Source organism: Crinia signifera, chromosome 2 (assembly GCF_055691185.1).
Source record: "Crinia signifera chromosome 2, ASM5569118v1, whole genome shotgun sequence".
In the NCBI taxonomy this organism is placed as follows: domain Eukaryota; kingdom Metazoa; phylum Chordata; class Amphibia; order Anura; family Myobatrachidae; genus Crinia; species Crinia signifera.
In genome coordinates, this window is record NC_139218.1 from 213,219,651 (window position 1) to 213,238,394 (window position 18,744).

At 43.0% G+C, this 18,744-nt stretch overlaps 1 protein-coding gene across 1 annotated transcript in view; it reads left to right on the top strand.

Moving 5' to 3' along the window:
- TINAGL1 (tubulointerstitial nephritis antigen like 1) overlaps positions 1-18,744 on the top strand; it is a 55,433-nt gene that overhangs the window by 24,155 nt on the left and 12,534 nt on the right. The window contains exons 4-10 of the mRNA XM_083173683.1: positions 6,403-6,495; positions 7,187-7,301; positions 10,876-10,996; positions 12,514-12,664; positions 14,157-14,340; positions 16,895-16,940; positions 18,291-18,414. Of these exons, the coding sequence (XP_083029809.1) occupies positions 6,403-6,495; positions 7,187-7,301; positions 10,876-10,996; positions 12,514-12,664; positions 14,157-14,340; positions 16,895-16,940; positions 18,291-18,414 (834 nt within the window). The remainder of the gene's footprint in view (positions 1-6,402; positions 6,496-7,186; positions 7,302-10,875; positions 10,997-12,513; positions 12,665-14,156; positions 14,341-16,894; positions 16,941-18,290; positions 18,415-18,744) is intronic.

The window sequence follows — 18,744 nt, forward strand, 5'->3', positions numbered from 1 at the left end:
TCCTTTTCATACCCCTACTATCCAAGTGGGCATGGAGTTGGATATAAACCTGTGGCGAGCGTAGCGAGCCACCGAGCCCGAAGCGTGGCGAGCGAAGCGAGCCCCGCGAGGGGACGGTATTCCGTGTCCCCTCGCGGGGCTCGCTACGCTCGCCACGCTTCGGGCTCGGTGGCTCGCTACGCTCGCCACAGGTTTATATCCAACTCCATGCCCACTTGGATAGTAGGGGTATGAAAAGGACCCCTTTTTCCCATTGAATTCCATGTTAAAATGGACTCAGTCCATTTTAACATTGATTCCTATGGAAAAATCGGGGCATCGCATCGCATCCGATGGTCGCATGCGATGCGATGCGATGTGCCCGATCCGACCCGATTTTGAAATCGGGCGTCCGGATAACTCACAAGTACCCAAATTTAATTTACACATATATAGAAACAATCAAGAAAAATAATAAACACATAAAATAATGATAAAAATAGGGTTATAAAATGAGCACAGGATGCTTGATGAGTATTGCGGAGCTCCACACTTGTGGAATAAGAAATACAAGTTAGTAATATTACCATCTGTAGGTTGAGGTGTGTTGGATGGAAACACCAGAAGGATAGTGATGAAAAAGTCCCATTGAAGATGACCTGAATGAGAATGCAGGTGGAATTCTCCCTATTTGGCGTCTTCTCCTTATGTAGACTGGATGATTAGGAACTGGCTGAAGTCCCAAAAGCAATTTGTAATCCAATAGAAGGTTTTAGGAGATGATGGACGTCTGTGGGAGATAGGGCATCACTTGGAGAGATGGAAGATGGAGATTAAATGCAGCTCAACGCGTTTCCCCGGATGTTTGCTGTCCGGCTTCCTCAGGAGCAAGTGTGGACTTCAGCCAGTTCCTAATCATCCAGTCTACATAAGGAGAAGACGCCAAATAGGGAGAATTCCACCTGCATTCTCATTCAGGTCATCTTCAATGGGACTTTTTCATCACTATCCTTCTGGTGTTTCCATCCAACACACCTCAACCTACAGATGGTAATATTACTAACTTGTATTTCTTATTCCACAAGTGTGGAGCTCCGCAATATCCGTATGTCAGCTGGCCGTCCATATCGCTGCTTTCACACGGAAAAATGTCCAAGTGGTCTGGAGCACTCGGGGCTGCCTGACCGCTCGGCCCATCATTCGATGGTCGGCAACCATCGGAGAATGGGGGAGGTTCCCACAGATGGGGGAGGTGTCCACATGAAACGATCACTCGTGGTCCGTACGCTCGGCGTCTTACCACATTCGGACAGTTTGTATGATCCGTACGGTAGGTGGAGCTAAGAACACTCGGTGGCCATCTGAAATACGCATCCGACAGAGTCAACTAGAATAAGGACCTATGTGCCTAATTCAGATTTGTAAACAGATGTACAAAATATCAGATTGCAATCGCAGAGGGGGGGCGGAGGTGCAATGTTGCGGACACATGTTTTCCTGGTAGCTCCCAGAAAATACTAAGTGTGTCTGGGCCACTCCGAGGGTGGGTCGCAGTGCCTGTTTGATGTCACACTCAGCCTCTGCGACATGAAACATGGCCGGCCTGCGCCTGGCTTCACAGCTAGGCTGCGCAGCCCAGGAGCTGCTGGTCATGAGTGTGCGTGCGCTTTGTTGTTTAGCATAGAGGGACTTGGCAAGCGGGGTTGCCTTGCCTGATGCTGGCCTGCCTCCCCCGCAGAATATTGCTGAAGGTTGCAGTTTTCCAAAATTTGCATAGTTGCAACCAGCTCTGAATTTTGAGAATTTGACATAATAAATACAAATTTTTCTAAAATGTTATCTAGTGTGTACCGCTTTATTTATGTTTTTGTTTTTTCTGTGTGCCACAATTCTGGGGATTTTGTGTAAACTTAAGTATTTTCAAGGTAATGTTCTCAGTGTGCCCTTATCATGTAATGTCACCTGGAAGATCCTGTAAACTGGATGTTTAGTAATCATTTTGAGGCTGTGTAAAAGTGGAAGCCTGAGAATGGATTGAAACAAGAGGTTCGCAGTATGTTTCCTTTGCTAAACTTAGACTTCTGTTTGCAGCCTTAAAAGGAAGTTTAAAGTCTTGAAACACATAGCAACGAACAACTTATAATCCTATAACCCTGGAGTTTGTCTGCTGCATAACCGTCTGCATGCAAACTCAACATGCAGTGTATGCCTTCTTCACATTCATTAGCACGCACCTCAATGCCTTGTACATCAATCACCCATAATGTCAGGGTATATATGTATGCATGTTAAATACCAAGACAATCACGCTCTACACTGGAATCGCTGCCTATTCTGTGCACTGTTTGCATATATGGCCTGCTGTAAAGCACAGTATAATATCCATACACTTTATGTTTACTGTACATACACTTTGAAATATGTTACCTGTATTTGTAGCCAACTTTCCAAGCATGTAATGCTGCTATTTCATTATATGTTGAGCAGTCCTTTTCTTATTTGGCTTTTGCCTCTCCCTTCAGCAAACAGTCACAAAAGGTTTATAGATCAACTTGACCGAGTCACTCCAAGTTTCCTGTTAGTGTCTTTCCACCTTTTCAGCCGGGTGCCGGACAGTTTCCCGACAGTCGGGATCCCGACAGTCATTACCCCGATGTGTAGATCCCGACAGTCAAAACCCGACACTCAGGGTCCCAACAGCCACCAGCTATTCTCCATCGTGGGCAGCGTGGCGAGCGCAGCGAGTCCGCAAGGGGCTTTGTCACGCTTGCCCCACTGTCTGAGTCCGGCCAGTCGGGCTAATGACTGTCGGGATACTGACTGTCGGGACCATATACCACACCCTTTCAGCCTCCTGATGGTTTGTATGTAATGGTAGTTCAGATTTCAAATTACACTACAGCCAGATTGTATGAGGAAATTTGCCACAATTAAATTTAAATAAGTAAAATATCTACCCCTTGAAAATGGATCCAAGGACCAGTGCTCATTGCGTAAGTAATTTTTTTTTTTTTGAATCACGTCACCTTGGGGTCTCAGGATATTTTTTTTTTCATCGATTGCAGAAAATATATATGAAAGTAAATTGAGTTTATGTCACTATTAGGTTCTGTTATGTGGTGATGGACAGGCTTCACTTCTGTTTGTCCCCATATTTTATGATTGACAGCCTCAATTACTGGTTTAAGCTATTACAATTAACATAAATAATTTGAATTGGTCCTTGTCCACCAACCCAAGGCACCTCTGCAAGCGGCACTCCACCGCATTGGACTCATTATTAAAATGCTGATTTCCAAGAAAAAATAATATTACCACATAATCTACTTGGTATAGGTGTTGGAAGGGGCTTTAGCAATTTCAGCAGGACCACAACAAGGGTAAGCAGTCTGTTATTTATCCCATGCCCTGCTCTACCCCCCCCCCCCCCCCCCCATTTATACATGTTATGTAGGACACAAAGCCACAATTATGCACAGAGATTTCATATTATGGCTGCATTCGCATGGCTGTCTTCATTCCTAAAACCACAGAAGAAGAATCAGGTTAGAAAATGGTGTTTATGAACTAGCATGTGATGTCTGTTGAGCAGGTGTGGGCACCTGCGGGAGAATCTGGCAATCAAAAGGGAGCTGGGAAGGATGAATCACATGAGGCAGAAGCTGGTGGACAGGAGAAGACATGCATGTGAGAAATTAGTGGAGCCCACTGCATTTTGCCGCAAGCCTCGCCGTTTTGGTGGCCGCACACGTGCCGGGGGGTCAGTTGAATACTGACCCACGAGCTATCAGCACTGCTTGCCGTTACAGCTCGCTAAAGAGCATTGAATATACCCCCATTATGTGTATGTAAGGATAAAGCTGGTTGGCAGAAATGTGAGGAAGGTGTTGGTAGGGAAGAGTAGTAAGTGAGGAAAAAATTGATGGGTGGGAGGAGGTACAGTATGTAAAGGCTACATGTGATGTAAAGCTGGTAGGCAAGAGTTAGCATGTGAGGGTGAAGCTGGTAGGCAGTAGGGGCCATGTGATTGATGGAAACTAGTGGGTGGGTTATGTGAGTAGGGTTACCACTCATCCAGGATCACTCTGGACAGTCTGGTATTTAAGAGCAGCGTCTGGAGGGGTGGTGTTTCCGGGCTATAGAATGTCCCAGAGTATTCCCAGACATTGGGCCTGAATCAGGTTGGCTTACTAGGCAGCATATATTCGCTGCCTAGTGAGCACCTTATGGCTGCCCAGCCGAACAACCCCCTCCCCCCCCCCAGCAGCCGAATCCCTTCACTGCCATTCCGGAGGGGTTCACTAACCCATCCCTTTGCATGCCCCCGTTAGCAGGAGAAATCGTTTGAATGATTTCTCCTGCCTTCACTGACTTTTTTTAAATTCCTCCGCAGATCGTCGAAAAGGGGGGGGGGGGGGCAGGCGCTGATGTCTTGTGACATTAGCCACCCACCCCACGCAGTCATAGGCCCATCTGCATTCCCAGGGGAAAGCCCAGTGCTTTTTCATGAGAATGCCCATGAAACGCTGGGCGTTTCCCCTATTGCTGCCCCTGCCCGCCCCCATCTGGAGCGAAGGCCTGGTGAGTGTGATTCGTGCATGCACATTCGCAGACCCTGACTATCAAGGAAGGGGCTGAATTCTGACCCGAAAAAACAGGTCTGAATCGGCCCCATTGTATAGTCCAGAAATGCCACCCCTCTGCATTGTCTGGTGTAATCCCAGACAGGTGGGGGTCACCCTATATATGAGAAATAAGCTGGTGGGCAGGGCAGGCGGGCATGTGACAGAGAAGCTGCTGGGAAGAACAGTGCATGTACAGGAGAAGCTAGGGTCAGGAGAGGGTGAGAGTGAGGGAGGGAGAAGCTACTAGGCAAAGCCAAGTAGGTAGGCATGTAATAAAGGAGCTGATGAGTTAGAAGATGCATGAAAGATCTGATGATCAAGAGTGAGAATGTGATAGAGAAGCTGGTAGGACAAGAGGGAGCGTGTGTGAGATAAGCTGGTGGGCAGGATAGTATACATTTTTACGTTGACGAATCAGCGCACCAGTATTGATTTACAAAAAGTAGTTCACTGATAAGGCATCATACTTCTCTTCAATTTTGTAATTAGAGCAGGAGGGTATGTAAGGGAAAATTTGGTGTCCAGAAGTAGGACATGTGCGGCAGAGAAGATTTTGATGTGGCTTATCAGGGAGAAAAAGATGGGTCAGAGGGGCATGTGAAGCAGAATTTGGTGGCTAGTAGTGGGAAATGGGAGGCAGAGAATGTGGTGGGCAGGATGGGGCATGTGATTTAGAATGTTGTTGGCAGGATCGGGCATGTGAAAGAAAAGTTGATGTGCAAGGCTAGGCATGGGATAGAGAAGCTGTTTGAGGTGTGTACTTGAGATGCCTTTGGGTAGGAGGGGCATGTGAGGCAGAGGTGGTGGGCAGGAGGGGCATGTGAGGGAGAATTTTGTTGGCAGTAGTGAGCAAGTAGGGTAGTGGCATATATTGCTATAGTGTAGTACTTTTATGTTTTGCTGCAGTGTGGTCACCACTGTAAATACATGTGCCTATATTCACCCCCGGAATTTAAACAAAAATGTCTGCTTCCATCATATTTTTTTTTTTCTCCTAGAGGAGATCCACAATGTTTGGTAAGATTCAATTCACCTATTCCAAACCCACCATTTCATCAAAACTTACCATTCTGGATAACCTTGTATTTCCATATCCCTCCTGCCTCTTGCTTACTTCCTGGCTTCAAGCCATCCTGCTTGTGCCTCTAGCCTCCCCCCCCCCCCCCCCCCCCCCTCCGTCTTCTCCCCTCCCTCTAGATTGCAAACTTCTAGGAGCAGGGCCCTTTTCCCTCAAACTTTAATTACAGCCCTCTCCTACTCAGCGACCTTCTATACCTGCATCTTTTCCCACTCATAAGCATTAATCTCTTCCAACAACAAGCCACCCCTGGTAGTACATGGACAACTACTTTACTTCCTTACATCTCAACCAAATTGTGGTGCTAAATTTTACCTGGGCTTTGTTTCAATTTTCCATTTCTTTAATGTTAAGTTTTGTGTACCCTGCATTGTTCTAATGTGTGCCACATGTACGACACTGCAGACCACTTGTGCCGCCTTCTAAATAAAACAGTTTGGATCACTTTTTTTTTTTTTATTTATTATTTTTATTTAAAGCTTTTGGAAGCTTTAAAAAGAAAATTATCATCATCATCATTGGTCTCATTTGAATATGCCGCAATTAAACTACACTTTGGGGCATATTTATCAGGAATTGGTCCTGATCATCATAATAGCTTATCACTGCTTATATGGCAAAAAAATAATTAAGGATTGTTGAAATTTTTAACATTTATTCCCTTTCATTTACCGATGTGAAATACATTATGTAATTCCATTGACTCTTCTCTCTCCCCAGCACATGTACCACTGATGGTAACTGGCATTGTGAGAAGAACCCATGCCTCATTAACCCTCAAATCATTGAAGCTGTAAACCAAGGCTCCTATGGGTAAGATAATTAAGACTTTCCAATCATTCATATTTCCTTCTTGCAAATAATCAGGGATTCCAATCACAAAATAATTTTGTAATCCCAGGATTTTTTTGGTCCTATCTCTGGATTCCAGGATTAATCCAAATTTTCTGATTAAGGGAAAAAGGGGGAATAAAAGCATTAGATTTTTTAAATCTTATGCCATCCATCACTCCCCTCCTGTACTCCATGCTACATGCTATTGTTACCCCCTCTGTCATCTGCTGTCCTCTCTTTCTTCTTCTATCCTTCTTTGTTCCCCTAAGGCATTCCTCCCGTTACCTTATTTAATTAGTGGTGCTAAAATGGGGGTTCTCTTGCCAGAGTCCTCTCCTAGGCCCAGTGGCAGTAGAAGAGCTGAAGCCCTGTGATGCTGCTGCTACAGTCACTGGATGGGAGTATGCCATTCAATGATTATGTCACCATGCATCACTCTCCCAGCCGAACAATGACTGAGACTATGGGACTCCTCTATTCTACAGGCAGCTGGAACATGAGAGGACCAAATAATGCTACTTAAATGGGGAGTCTCCGTGGCCCAATCCACATTGTGTTTTAAATCCCATAATACTCAGTATTTAGAAAATATAATCACTATAAGTTATCTTAATAAATAAAATGATAGTCTTCCAGTTGATTGCATGCTTTTTGGTTCCTTTTGTTATAGTTGGACAGCTGGTAATTATAGCCAACTTTGGGGTATGACACTGGACGAGGGAATCAGTCATCGACTGGGAACAATTAAACCCCCCTCTTCAGTCATGAACATGAATGAGTTGCATGTGAGTACACTGTGGAATGGCAGGAGTAATAGTGTACACCCGGTTCAATATCATCTATTTTTCTACTCAATTTTGCTTATATAAGCAAAATCTAATCGAAATCTAATGTTTTCAATTTGATCCCGATGCAGGCAAGACTATATAGTACAGATCTGTACTACATAGTCTAAATTGAATTTGTACATCACACCGTGTGAGTCGATCCAGATTCACAGTAAATTCCACCGTGTGTACACCCCTTTAGAAAGAAATGAAAGAGGAACCGTGAGGGGGCAGTTGGTTAAAAATAGTCAGACTTTAAAAAAGAAAAGGACATTAGGCAGTGATTAGGAAGATGGGTTTAGATCGTTCCTGGTGAACCTATAGGTGTAGAAAGCTGTCAGAAAAAATACATATATAATGCCAAGAGATGTACTATATCTGGAAGATTTACACATTTGGGTCTACAAGAGTGTATTTAAAATGTGAAGCAAGGGGCAAAAGTAATAAGTTAAAAAGGCAAGTACATTCTACTAAGCGCTAGTGGAATGTGTTACTCACATGATGCCAAGGTTAATAACATGTTAACATGCTACTGGAATGCACAAATTCTCCCTTCTCCAGTCACAGCTACTTCCTGTGTTTGGGGTCAGTGTGTGATTTTTGGCAGACCCCAAGAGGAAAGTACAATACAAGTGTGATTAAACCAGCTTTTTCAAGCAACTTCCACTCAGGAAGTCCGGAGCCTATTCCACTCCAAATGGGTGGTAATGAAAAAAAAAAAAAAAAAACATTGCTGGCTACTGTTGAGTGAACACCCTTCTCTTTGCCATCCTGTCTGAGGAGGAAAAACGGGGGAGATTCTACCCAGGGACAAGGACTGGAAAATTACTTCAGCTGGGACAAGTGAGGTCATGCAAGACCCATAGGATTAGACCCGATAACTCCCTAAACAGTCTGTCTGTTTAGGAATTCCTTGTTCGTATCCCAGCATATACGTCAGTGTTAAATACTTTAAATTTTATTGAGACAAGAGCAAATCTATTTTTGTTTGCAATGTTTTGGAATGTGAAGTTTCAAAGACATTTCCTTTTACACACCGCATTTTATAGTGACTCTTATGCAGTTGTACCTGCATTTGCACATGATATAGTTACATGCACATCCCAAAGAGCATTTCAATTGTCCTTTTACGAAGAATATATTCTAATTATATAATGATACTTATCATTGCTCTTCCTTTGTTACCCTTACAATATGTGTGATGACCAGCATTTGCCAAATAAAATATATTTATCAGTTGTAGACAAAGAAACCCATTATCACATCTCGCAGCAAAACAAATGCTGAGTATAGCCCCATACACACTGGGTGACGGGTGCAGGGAGGCTGAGCAACGTGCTTAAGCACGATCACTCAGCATGTATCGTGGTATGCCCGTGATGCACACTGCGATCTGAGCTTTGCCTATTGTTTATAAAACCCTGCAATCTAGCAGGAAAGACAGCGCAAGCACAGCCTTTCCTTGCGGGCGATGGCAGTACTGCAAAGTGCGATCAGTGCTCCAATTCTGGTCAGATCACTTAGAAATGGGGTGAAAATCACATATGACTGATTTTTAGAAACCAATAAACCATCAAAAAATTATAAACAGGAAAAAGGACAACAAAAGAGATAGAAAGCAACATAGACACTGAGACCAGTCCTAGAGAATAGACCTCCTGGAATCCACACACATTAATTTGTTCACCTGAACAACCTGAAGCAGGATATTCCATAATCATGGACTGGACCCTTTTGTGTATTAGGCCAATTGTATCCATTGACCACCCACTGACATTTTCTTGTCCTTTCCCACCATTCTAGTTCTATTATTTTGTTAAGTTCTAATAGTCTTATAGTGGCTATCACATATTGGGCTCAATTCAGATCTGGTCCGAATTGTTATGCTGGCCGATTACCTGGCTACTGCGCATTGGTTGCAATGCATGTGCGCGGCGCCCAGCTGCATTTGGCTTCAGCAAATATTTCTATTTGTAAGCTGAATGCAGGGTAATAGACAGAGAGTGGGGGTGGGTTATTTGGCGTTTCATGGGCATGGCCGTCAAAATGGTTGGTGTGCCCAACGAAATGCTTGGAGTGTCAGGGAAAACATAGGCCTGCTTAAGCCTGCTAGCGGAGGGAGGATGACATCAGCAACAGGCTGGAAGTGCCTTTCTTGATCACAGCTGCCAAGTAAGTCCTGGGCTACATGGCCTCTGCGAAGACCAGGGACCAGAGGAACAATAACTTGATGGTAAATGTAAATCTAATGATTTGGCCTATAGCCGCACGTATGTGAATAGATACCCTTACACATACATTCGCAACCCCATTTAAACCATTCACAAGGCAGGATATCGTAATGGCAGAAACAAACCTGTACACACAGTTGCCAAATTCAGGCCCATAGGGTGTTATTCAAACCTGATCATAGGGCTTCTAAAAAGCGTGGTCCGGCAACCATATAACCGCCACCCCACTAAAGTAACATCCCAGCCCATGTGAATAGCTGCAAATCCATATGCAAACCTACTCAGTACAGACAGACAGGCTGTTCAGAGCCAGAGCTGACATCGGAGGCCCTTCCTGAAAATGCCAGGACACGCCTGCTTTTTCTCTTACACTCCCAGTAAATGGCCAGGTGTCGCCTCCAAATGCAGCCCCCTTGTTAATCAACTTGCATACATCCAGTGAATTTAACAATTGCTGGATTTTACTGCTGAATAGCATGCGCATGCACGGTATGTTCCGTGTGCATGAGCAGTCAATCGATAATTAGATGGCCTGCAAATTTGCTGCTGTCAGATGAGATTTGAATAACCCCCATAGTTATCAGACCCAGTAGTCTTGCTGGTACTTTGGTGCCTACCTCCTTTTGTCTAAAACACCACATCTGTTGAGTCCAGTAACAGCATGGGGAAAAGTCAGAGGCCAGGATAAGTTTGGGGAAGGCAAGTAATAGGATTAGACATAGTACATGGGGGAAAATACCCAGTCCAACAGTACTGGGCACCCTGTTAAAGTAAAGGACTCTAGATAAAACCCTTCTCCATTTCTGTTCAATATGATGAAATCACACATCATCATGGAGGCTGTGAGGGAGCCCAGAGCAGGAACTCTGACCCAGAGGCAAGGCTGAAGTCATTTGTGAGAATTTCCCATGTGTCTGGCAGCTGTGGGCCCAGGGGTTATAATTTGTGGGTTGCTCAGTAAGGTAGCATCTCCATCTCCACCCACAACCAGTTCCACTTGTGAGTACCATCTTGTCCAACTGGTATTTATGTACTTTATTAACAGTTCAACCAGAAACCTAACATAGGCATAGCATAAAGTACTCCTTCAATTTGTGTAGATACCAATCGTCACCTGTTAGTGCTCCACCATATGGCAGAAAATGCTACAAGGGATATGTCGTAAAATCACTCCTCTCCACCAAACACAGTGAATGATTGGTCCCACTACAGTGGTCTGGCTTTTCACAAACGCTGAAGTTGTTTTTATCATCGCGTTTCAATACTATATGGTACTGACTTCTAGCCTCCTCCCTGTATAGGTGAACATGAACAATGATTTGCTTCCTTCCTATTTTAATGCTGCAGACAAGTGGCCAGGAATGATCCTGGAGCCACTTGATCAAGGCAACTGTGCTGGTTCCTGGGCGTTCTCCACAGCAGGTAAGCAAACCAACCAACCATTATCACAACACAGGCAAGTACATTTTCTTTAAAAATATTCTGTAGTTTCTAAGCAGCGAATGACCGCTCCTTAGTGAGCGGTGCTGAATAGGGGCCCAAGTGCATAAGATGTCCTGTCCTGATTGTTTCTATGTGCTGTACTTTTCTTGTTATGTGATGCTAGATTTGATACAATAAATATGCTTAGTCGTGACAATAATACTGTTTTTTCTTCTTTTTTAAATGTCACTTTAAAAGATATTAAGATGTATAATTTCTTCTCGCCTGTCTTTTATTTTCATCTCTTGGGAGTACACCATGCTATTTCAGTAAAATGTATTTACTATTAATTAGTCTCAATAGATTGTAAAAGCTACTTTTAGATCATGATCTTTAGTCCATGTGAGTCTGAGGTATTATTTTTTTTTTTATTTTTTTTAAAGATCAGATATTGGCAGGTGACATATTTGGTATATTAGACTAAAAAATAAGAACGGGATGAAGTAGGGCAGCCACAGGTTCCAGTTGATAGATCTGCAGTGTCTAGATCAGGGGTGGGCAATTCATTTCTATATGGGGCCACATGAAAAATCTGAACTGTGTTGGAGTTGATGATATGATAATTTGAACTTAATTACGCTCAATATTATTTTTCTCTTATGTCCACTGTCTCTTATGTCTCAGGTCCACTGCCGTTTTCGGCAAAACGGACCCGACTGGTTTTAAAGTTCTGTTGAGCTGCCTCAATAACAACATTATTGACTAGGCGCCTGCCACTATTTCCCTGTCGGAAATAGTGGCGGGTATTGAATACCACCTAAGTGTGCCAAGCAAGGCACCAGGCCCGAAGCATGGCGAGCCATATGAGGGTACACGTTACGGACCCATGTCCACATAGACACAATCCGGGGTTCTGACTATTGGAACATCCCGACAGTCTGAATCAAGGGACGTTTTTGTCTGATCCAACAGTAACTTGACAGTCGGTATTCAATGTTCCCAGTGTCAGAAATTCTGTGGCTTGGCAATAACTGCTGTGGATTGTCGAAAAGCGGCTGTGAATCTGCAGCCATTTTCGACAACACAGATCCGGCTTTAACAAAAAAATCAGATCTGTCTGCCTTCAATGCTGTCAGTAATAGCAGCATTAAATAGGCGAGTGCTATTTTTTCCACCGGTGGAAATAGCGGCACAGATTGAATACCTCCCTGTCTATATACCAACCCACACCCAACAGCCACTGTCCAGAACTACTATGATCGGAGCCAGGGCACTAGCATAAATGTCATTTATTGGCATTTTATCAGCATTCTCTACACTTTAACAACATGTGCAGATACTAATCATGCCTTGTATCTACTGTTTATAAAGATGTCTATGCCCAAGCTTGTCTGCAGGCTTATTAACGAATACAGAATACTAGAATAAAAGGCAGCAATTCCATAAAATGTAGTCTGATATTAAAAACAATGCTATTAAATATGCTCACATTCTGAGTCATTTGTTTCTTTTTCCAGCGGTTGCCTCGGACAGGCTCTCCATTCAGTCTATGGGTCACATGACTCCTGCTCTGTCCCCACAGAATCTACTTTCATGTGACACCAAAAACCAGCAGGGATGCAGAGGGGGGCGTGTAGATGGAGCGTGGTGGTATCTAAGAAGGAGAGGGTATGTAAACCACGTCATTTTCGGTCTCTATATTTGGGTGGTGCATGTTTAATGCATTTTCAAAATAGAAGACAAAACAATTGTGCGTGTGTGTATCTTTACTGGATGTCCAGCTTTAGAGGGCAGTACTTTATTAGTGGGCAGAATCTTACATACATAGTAACATAGTTTGTGAGGTTGAAAAAAGACATTAGCCCATCAAGTTCAACCTATAACTGATTACACACTTGCGGTGCAAATGACCCGGTTAAGGCTACTGTCTTTCATTATAAGCCAGAGTCCCCGATGACCTAAAGTGGCTGTCTATCTGAGTACACTATAGTACATTATAATTAATGATTATATTCCCCTGGATAAAAAAAATTCTGTTAAAAATTTGTCTAACCCATTTTTAAACATCTCAAATTAATCTGCCATCACAACCATCTCTGGCAGAGTATTCCATATCTTACCTTCCCTTACTGTGAAGAAACCCTTCCTACGCTGGGAGAGAAACTTCCTCTATTCTTTTTTACGCAATCAGTTATTATTAAAGCAAACCTACAGTGTGATGTAAATCCATTGGAACAGCAAGAAATATCAAGGATATCAAAACAGGATAAACAAATACATAAACATCACAAAATTATAAGGCATTGTAATTTGTTGCATAAGTAATACACAAAAAAAAACAAATCCTATTAACAGAATGTAAAAGAAGAGGGTAAGGTATAGAGTAGGAATTAATCCTGAAAAAAAGAAAGAAAAGAACAGGAAAGATTCTCCAGCACTTAATAGTAGGACCCAGTGTGGAATGTAAAATACAGGGTCATTTATTAATCCAGGGGAGGATGTATGACCGGAAAATAGTTGCATAATTTAAAATACAGAACCATTGTTTAGTAGCAGGGACTCTGGACATCTCTACTATTCTAGCCACATGCACCACATAGTAGTAATTTAAAGAATGAGGAAGTTGTAGGCCTCCACTAGTTCAGCTTTAAATAAATTACAGTCGTATGGGAAAGTCGAGCTTTGAGAAAATTCCTCTATGCTAATTTTAGGGGGTGACTGTGTGTCCTGTGCACAGTCCTTCTGGTAAATTAAATATGAGAAACACAAAGAAAATGTTGCGTTGCGATCAACAAATTTAAGACAAAATATTGCTCTACAAACATCCAATTGCCATAGCAAACATGGTTGTGCTACTATATTTAGCACACCCAACCAGTCAGTATGTATTGGAACTTTAGTTGTGGTTTTGCAAATGCTGTTATTTATCAAACATATTTTTGCATCATGTTTCCAATCTGCATGATATGGTTGGGGAATTGCATGACTAAAGATGCAGTCTACATAATATAGTCAGCATCTGCAGGGGAGCATATCAAACCTACTTGTTATTTTTGGCTTCTTCACATATTTTGTTACCAGCATTTTTTTGTTATGGTTTGTCTGATCATGTGTAATAAATAATGGATATATAGTGTGGCTGTTCTTTCTTTTACTTCAGGGTTGTAACAGAAGAATGTTATCCATTTGTGGATCTTAAGGAAAATGGATCTCCACCACCCTGCATGATGCACAGCCGATCAACTGGGCGAGGGAAAAGACAAGCCACTGCTCAATGCCCAAACCCATTTTCATCATCCAATGACATCTACCAGTCCACACCAGCCTACCGTTTGGCATCCAATGTTAGTTATTTTTACAGCTGCTACTGGCAATTATCTTCAGTCCCACCTCTATGAAACAGGCCAACTTTCAATACATAGTCACATCAGAGCTACAGATCCTCCTGCTATTCAGGTTGGACAAAATTACACTGCAGAGATTGGCCATGGGCCTGGATTCTAGGGGTGTGGCCAATTAGGGGATGTGTGAGCGTGCCCCTTTAAACAAAACTAGTAATCAATATTAGAATTAAGTGTATATAGAATTGAGTGTATACTGACTACATGCACTTGGAACTCTAAGCCTACATGCAAATGCCTAGTTGCCAGCCAGTTACATACATCCAGCAGCAGTGGCGTTGCATGTGTGCCGCTCAAACATACAATATCTGCAGTGCAGGAAACCAAAGGATCTATCCATAAAACAGGCTTGTGAGACACTCTGAATCAGATCAACAGTGTTTTTCTCATCTCGGTGCAGATCACATTATATTTTTGAGATTCTAAATATTTCAAATATAGTTATTGTTTGATCACCATGGTTAAAGGATATACAATATATATGGTCTCGTATGTATAGAGCATGGGAATTTGGCAGAGTTGTAAAGTTCCAGACATAAAATCTATGAAGCATTCTATTTAATGGGAATTTTGCACTCTGGTGGTGATTCAGATGTGTTTGGAAGGAACATTGCTAAACCAGCAATCAGGTGCTCCATACATTCAGAAGGATGCAGTATCACTCCGTCATAGTGTCATGGATTTCACACACAAAAAAATAATCTATCTCCATATGTTACATCTGCCCCACCTGCAGTGCACATGGTTTTTTCCATTTTCCAAACAAATTTGTACTGCAATCAGATCTGAATAAAGGCCATAGTGAAGTACAGCAAAATTTAATAACCTACAAAAACATACAAGAATTGCGCTTTGCAATAAAAAAGGTGCACAAGTTACACATAAAGTGCGCTTTACAGTCCATGAATCGCATTGCATATAGCAAAAACCAGCATCAGCGGTGGGTAATTACCAAATCATTTAGTTCGCACAGGGGAGCGATATTTTGCGACTGCGCATACGCATCAACATTTATGTGCATGTGCAGCCACCTGATGCAAGCGGCCATGGCGAATTGATTATTCACCAGTCTCTCGCGGGTGGGGGGGGGGGGCCCGTGGTCGCGTCCATTGGAACGTCCAGTGTTTCATGGGAGTTCTCATGAAAACCCTGGGTGTTCCCATGAAAATTTACCTGTCGCCTATGCAAAACATCCATTCGCATGTGTGCGAGTGCAATCTGCGGGGGGACCTTCGTGTGGGCGGCATTTAGAGGACCAACAAAGCTGCGTATTTCACAGCTTTGCGGGTAAACCAGAATCACTGCCTTCGTCCATTCTAAATAAATGTGGGTATCTAACCAAGGTCCTGGTCATCTCAATAGGCTCAGCCTGGGGTGTAGCACTTGGATCAAAGCTTAGATTCTCCACCGTTCATCTGGGTAAGTTGCAAACTCTCACCAATGTGTTCATTCCCACTTCGGAGTACTTTATCAAGGTGCTTTTGGAAGGAACATTGCGGTTCTTAATTGGAAGTAGTAGCGTATGGCTTCTGGTATAAGTAGATGCCTCCGGCATGCATGGGTGATCCTTTAGTGTATCTCCAGATGAAGCATCCGATCACCATCACCAAGCTGAGCAACCACCGAGGTTATGCAGACCGACGGCCGCAGCAGCTCTGTCAGATGCCTCCAGTGGCACTGCCTCAAAATGGAGTCTACCTACTGAGGAGGCCCCCTCCCCACTCCCAAACAGCTGATGTCAATCAACTGATGTCTACAGCCATACTACATCTGTTGAAAAAATTGGGACAAACTTCCCATTGTCGACCTAATGCCTATGTCAACCTAAGCCCTGTCAACCTTTAGTGATCAGCCTACTGTATGTCGACCTTCATACAGTTGACCCTATGACCCATACCGCCAGCAACATATATATGGTAGACTAGTGATTTTTCTGTTCAGCACAGCTTTCTGTGCAAATAGTACAGTAGTGTATATAGGAGAGGTTCACTCTATAATCTGGGATGCATGTTACACAAAGGTCCTGTTAGCGGAGGCTGACCACTGCAGTAACCAGTCCCGAAGAAAAGGCTGAGTCAACAAGGTAGCAATAATGATGGTGCAGTATCGTTATTTAGTGACACAGATAAAACATGGCAAATGTACTCAATATTGTCATGGCTATAGTAGTAATGTGCCCCCAGAAAAAGGAGAGTGCCTTTCCCTTTTTTTTTTTCAAATGGAAATTTCTGCAGTGATATATAAACCGAAAAATGCATCTACAGTGATTGCCATGGTAACCCTTACACATTATTCACAAACCTTGGTGAAAATCTGTATACAAATTAGCTCCCTGACCTACTGTAGCTGAAGGGGGTGATTCCTCCCCTGGAGCTTCTGTTGCACTGAGATGTAAATACTGAAGACATGCTGTACTGCCTGATGCATTCATGAAAGGAACAGTACTTGAGTGGAAGATGTCAAGTCCATCAGTGATTATTTTCTTTTTATTTGGCAGGAAAAAGAAATAATGAAAGAAATATTTGAAAACGGTCCAGTGCAAGGTAGGTTGTACAGAAGCACAGACTTACTACTGTATGTACAGTACATCAAACAAACTGGGATGCAAAGTCCTTCTTCCTGGGGTAAATGTAATAGGGTGCCAAAAGCCGGAAGTGTGTGTGTTTGAAGGGAAATCAGGATAAACTCTGCACCTCCCATCCTCTTACCTTTACAATCCTATCTCAAGCTAGGGCCCATTTACTATTAAATATGTGTGGCTAGGGTTACCACCCATCAAGGATTATTGCGGACAGTCCGGGAATTAAAGAGTCCAAAGGGGTGGCGTTCCTGGACTATACAGTGTATAGTATAGTCTAGGAATGCCACACCTCCGGACTTAATTACCAGAGTGTCTGGAGTAATCGCAGACGGGTGGTGGTAACTTGATTTAGCCGCAAATACTAAAATATTAAGTACCCCCACATGTATCACATAGGGACCACAGCAGCAATCTCCGATCCGTGCTGCAATCCCTCCTGCCCCGCTAGCACCCATATCCCCCATAGGTTTCTATATCTGGATGTATCCATATCGGGCAGCATCACCTAAGGTCCCTGGGTTACCGCCATTTTAAGATGGCTGTAGCAAGAAAAACAAAAAAGACTGCGCTGTCTGCGGATTTCCATGAGGTAGCTGCTAAGATCTTTTAGGTGTACTACAGATAACACCTATAGAAACTGATAGTAATAAGCTTATTACTAAGATGGCTGTATCCTATGTGCTACATACCGCACTACCGGTGGGACAGTGTGGTCAGCAGGGGGTCAGTGCTAACCGCGCATGTGCAGATCCCATGGCACCCAGCGAAGTAGATCTCAGGGACGGGTTCCATTCTTATGCCCGTCCCTGCATCTGCAGGGACATACATTGGCCTGAAAGGATTGCATATTGCAATGCGATCCTGGGCGGTAGATCCCTCCCAGATGGCATTGCATATATGATCCAATAATAAATGAACCCCTCTGACTTTCCAGTTAAGTAATAGATTTGCTCAAATCTCTTGAAAGAAAAAACTAGAGGCATTGCTCATAACCTTCAGATTCTACTTAACATTTATCTTGTATATTCTCGAAAATGATAGCTAGAAACATATTGGTTTCTATGGGCAACATGATCATGTATCCTTTTTTAGACCTTTTGTTATATCTAGCCATAACTGTGCTAAGATGAATTCCATTTTGGCATTGGTCTTTTGCCTTTTGAGGAGTAACTATTTAATCTTGTATATTAAAAGAAAGCAGAGCAATTAACAAGAGACTGTAGATACAGTATAATGTATCTTTTATATAGTTGATAGCTGCTGTCTGCTGTCTTCTCCCCTTCTCATTGTGACTACATTTTCTTTATTACAGCCATCATGGAGGTGCATGAAGACTTCTTCATGTACCATAGTGGGATCTATAGGCACACACCGGTGATGGCAGGGGATTTGGAGCAATACCGCCGCCATGGCACGCATTCTGTAAAGATCACTGGGTAAGAATGCCTTGTTGGTAGTGTAGTGGAACGGTGTCCTGCTATTACTTGAATATTAAACCTATTTTATGTACCTTGAAAAGCATTGTTCAGCCACATGAGCACATTATTTCAAAAGTGAATGGCCATAGAAAAATTGTAAAGGGAAATAATAAGACTGTGCACAAGGACACATTTTCTCTGGATTGGGGGCAGATGTACTAAGCCTTGGGGAGGGATGAGGTACCAATCAATCCACTCCTGTCATTTTTCACACCGCCTGAAACATGACATTAGCTGATTTGCTGGTACTCTCCAAGGCTTAGTACAACTGCCCCAAGGTCATGTTAA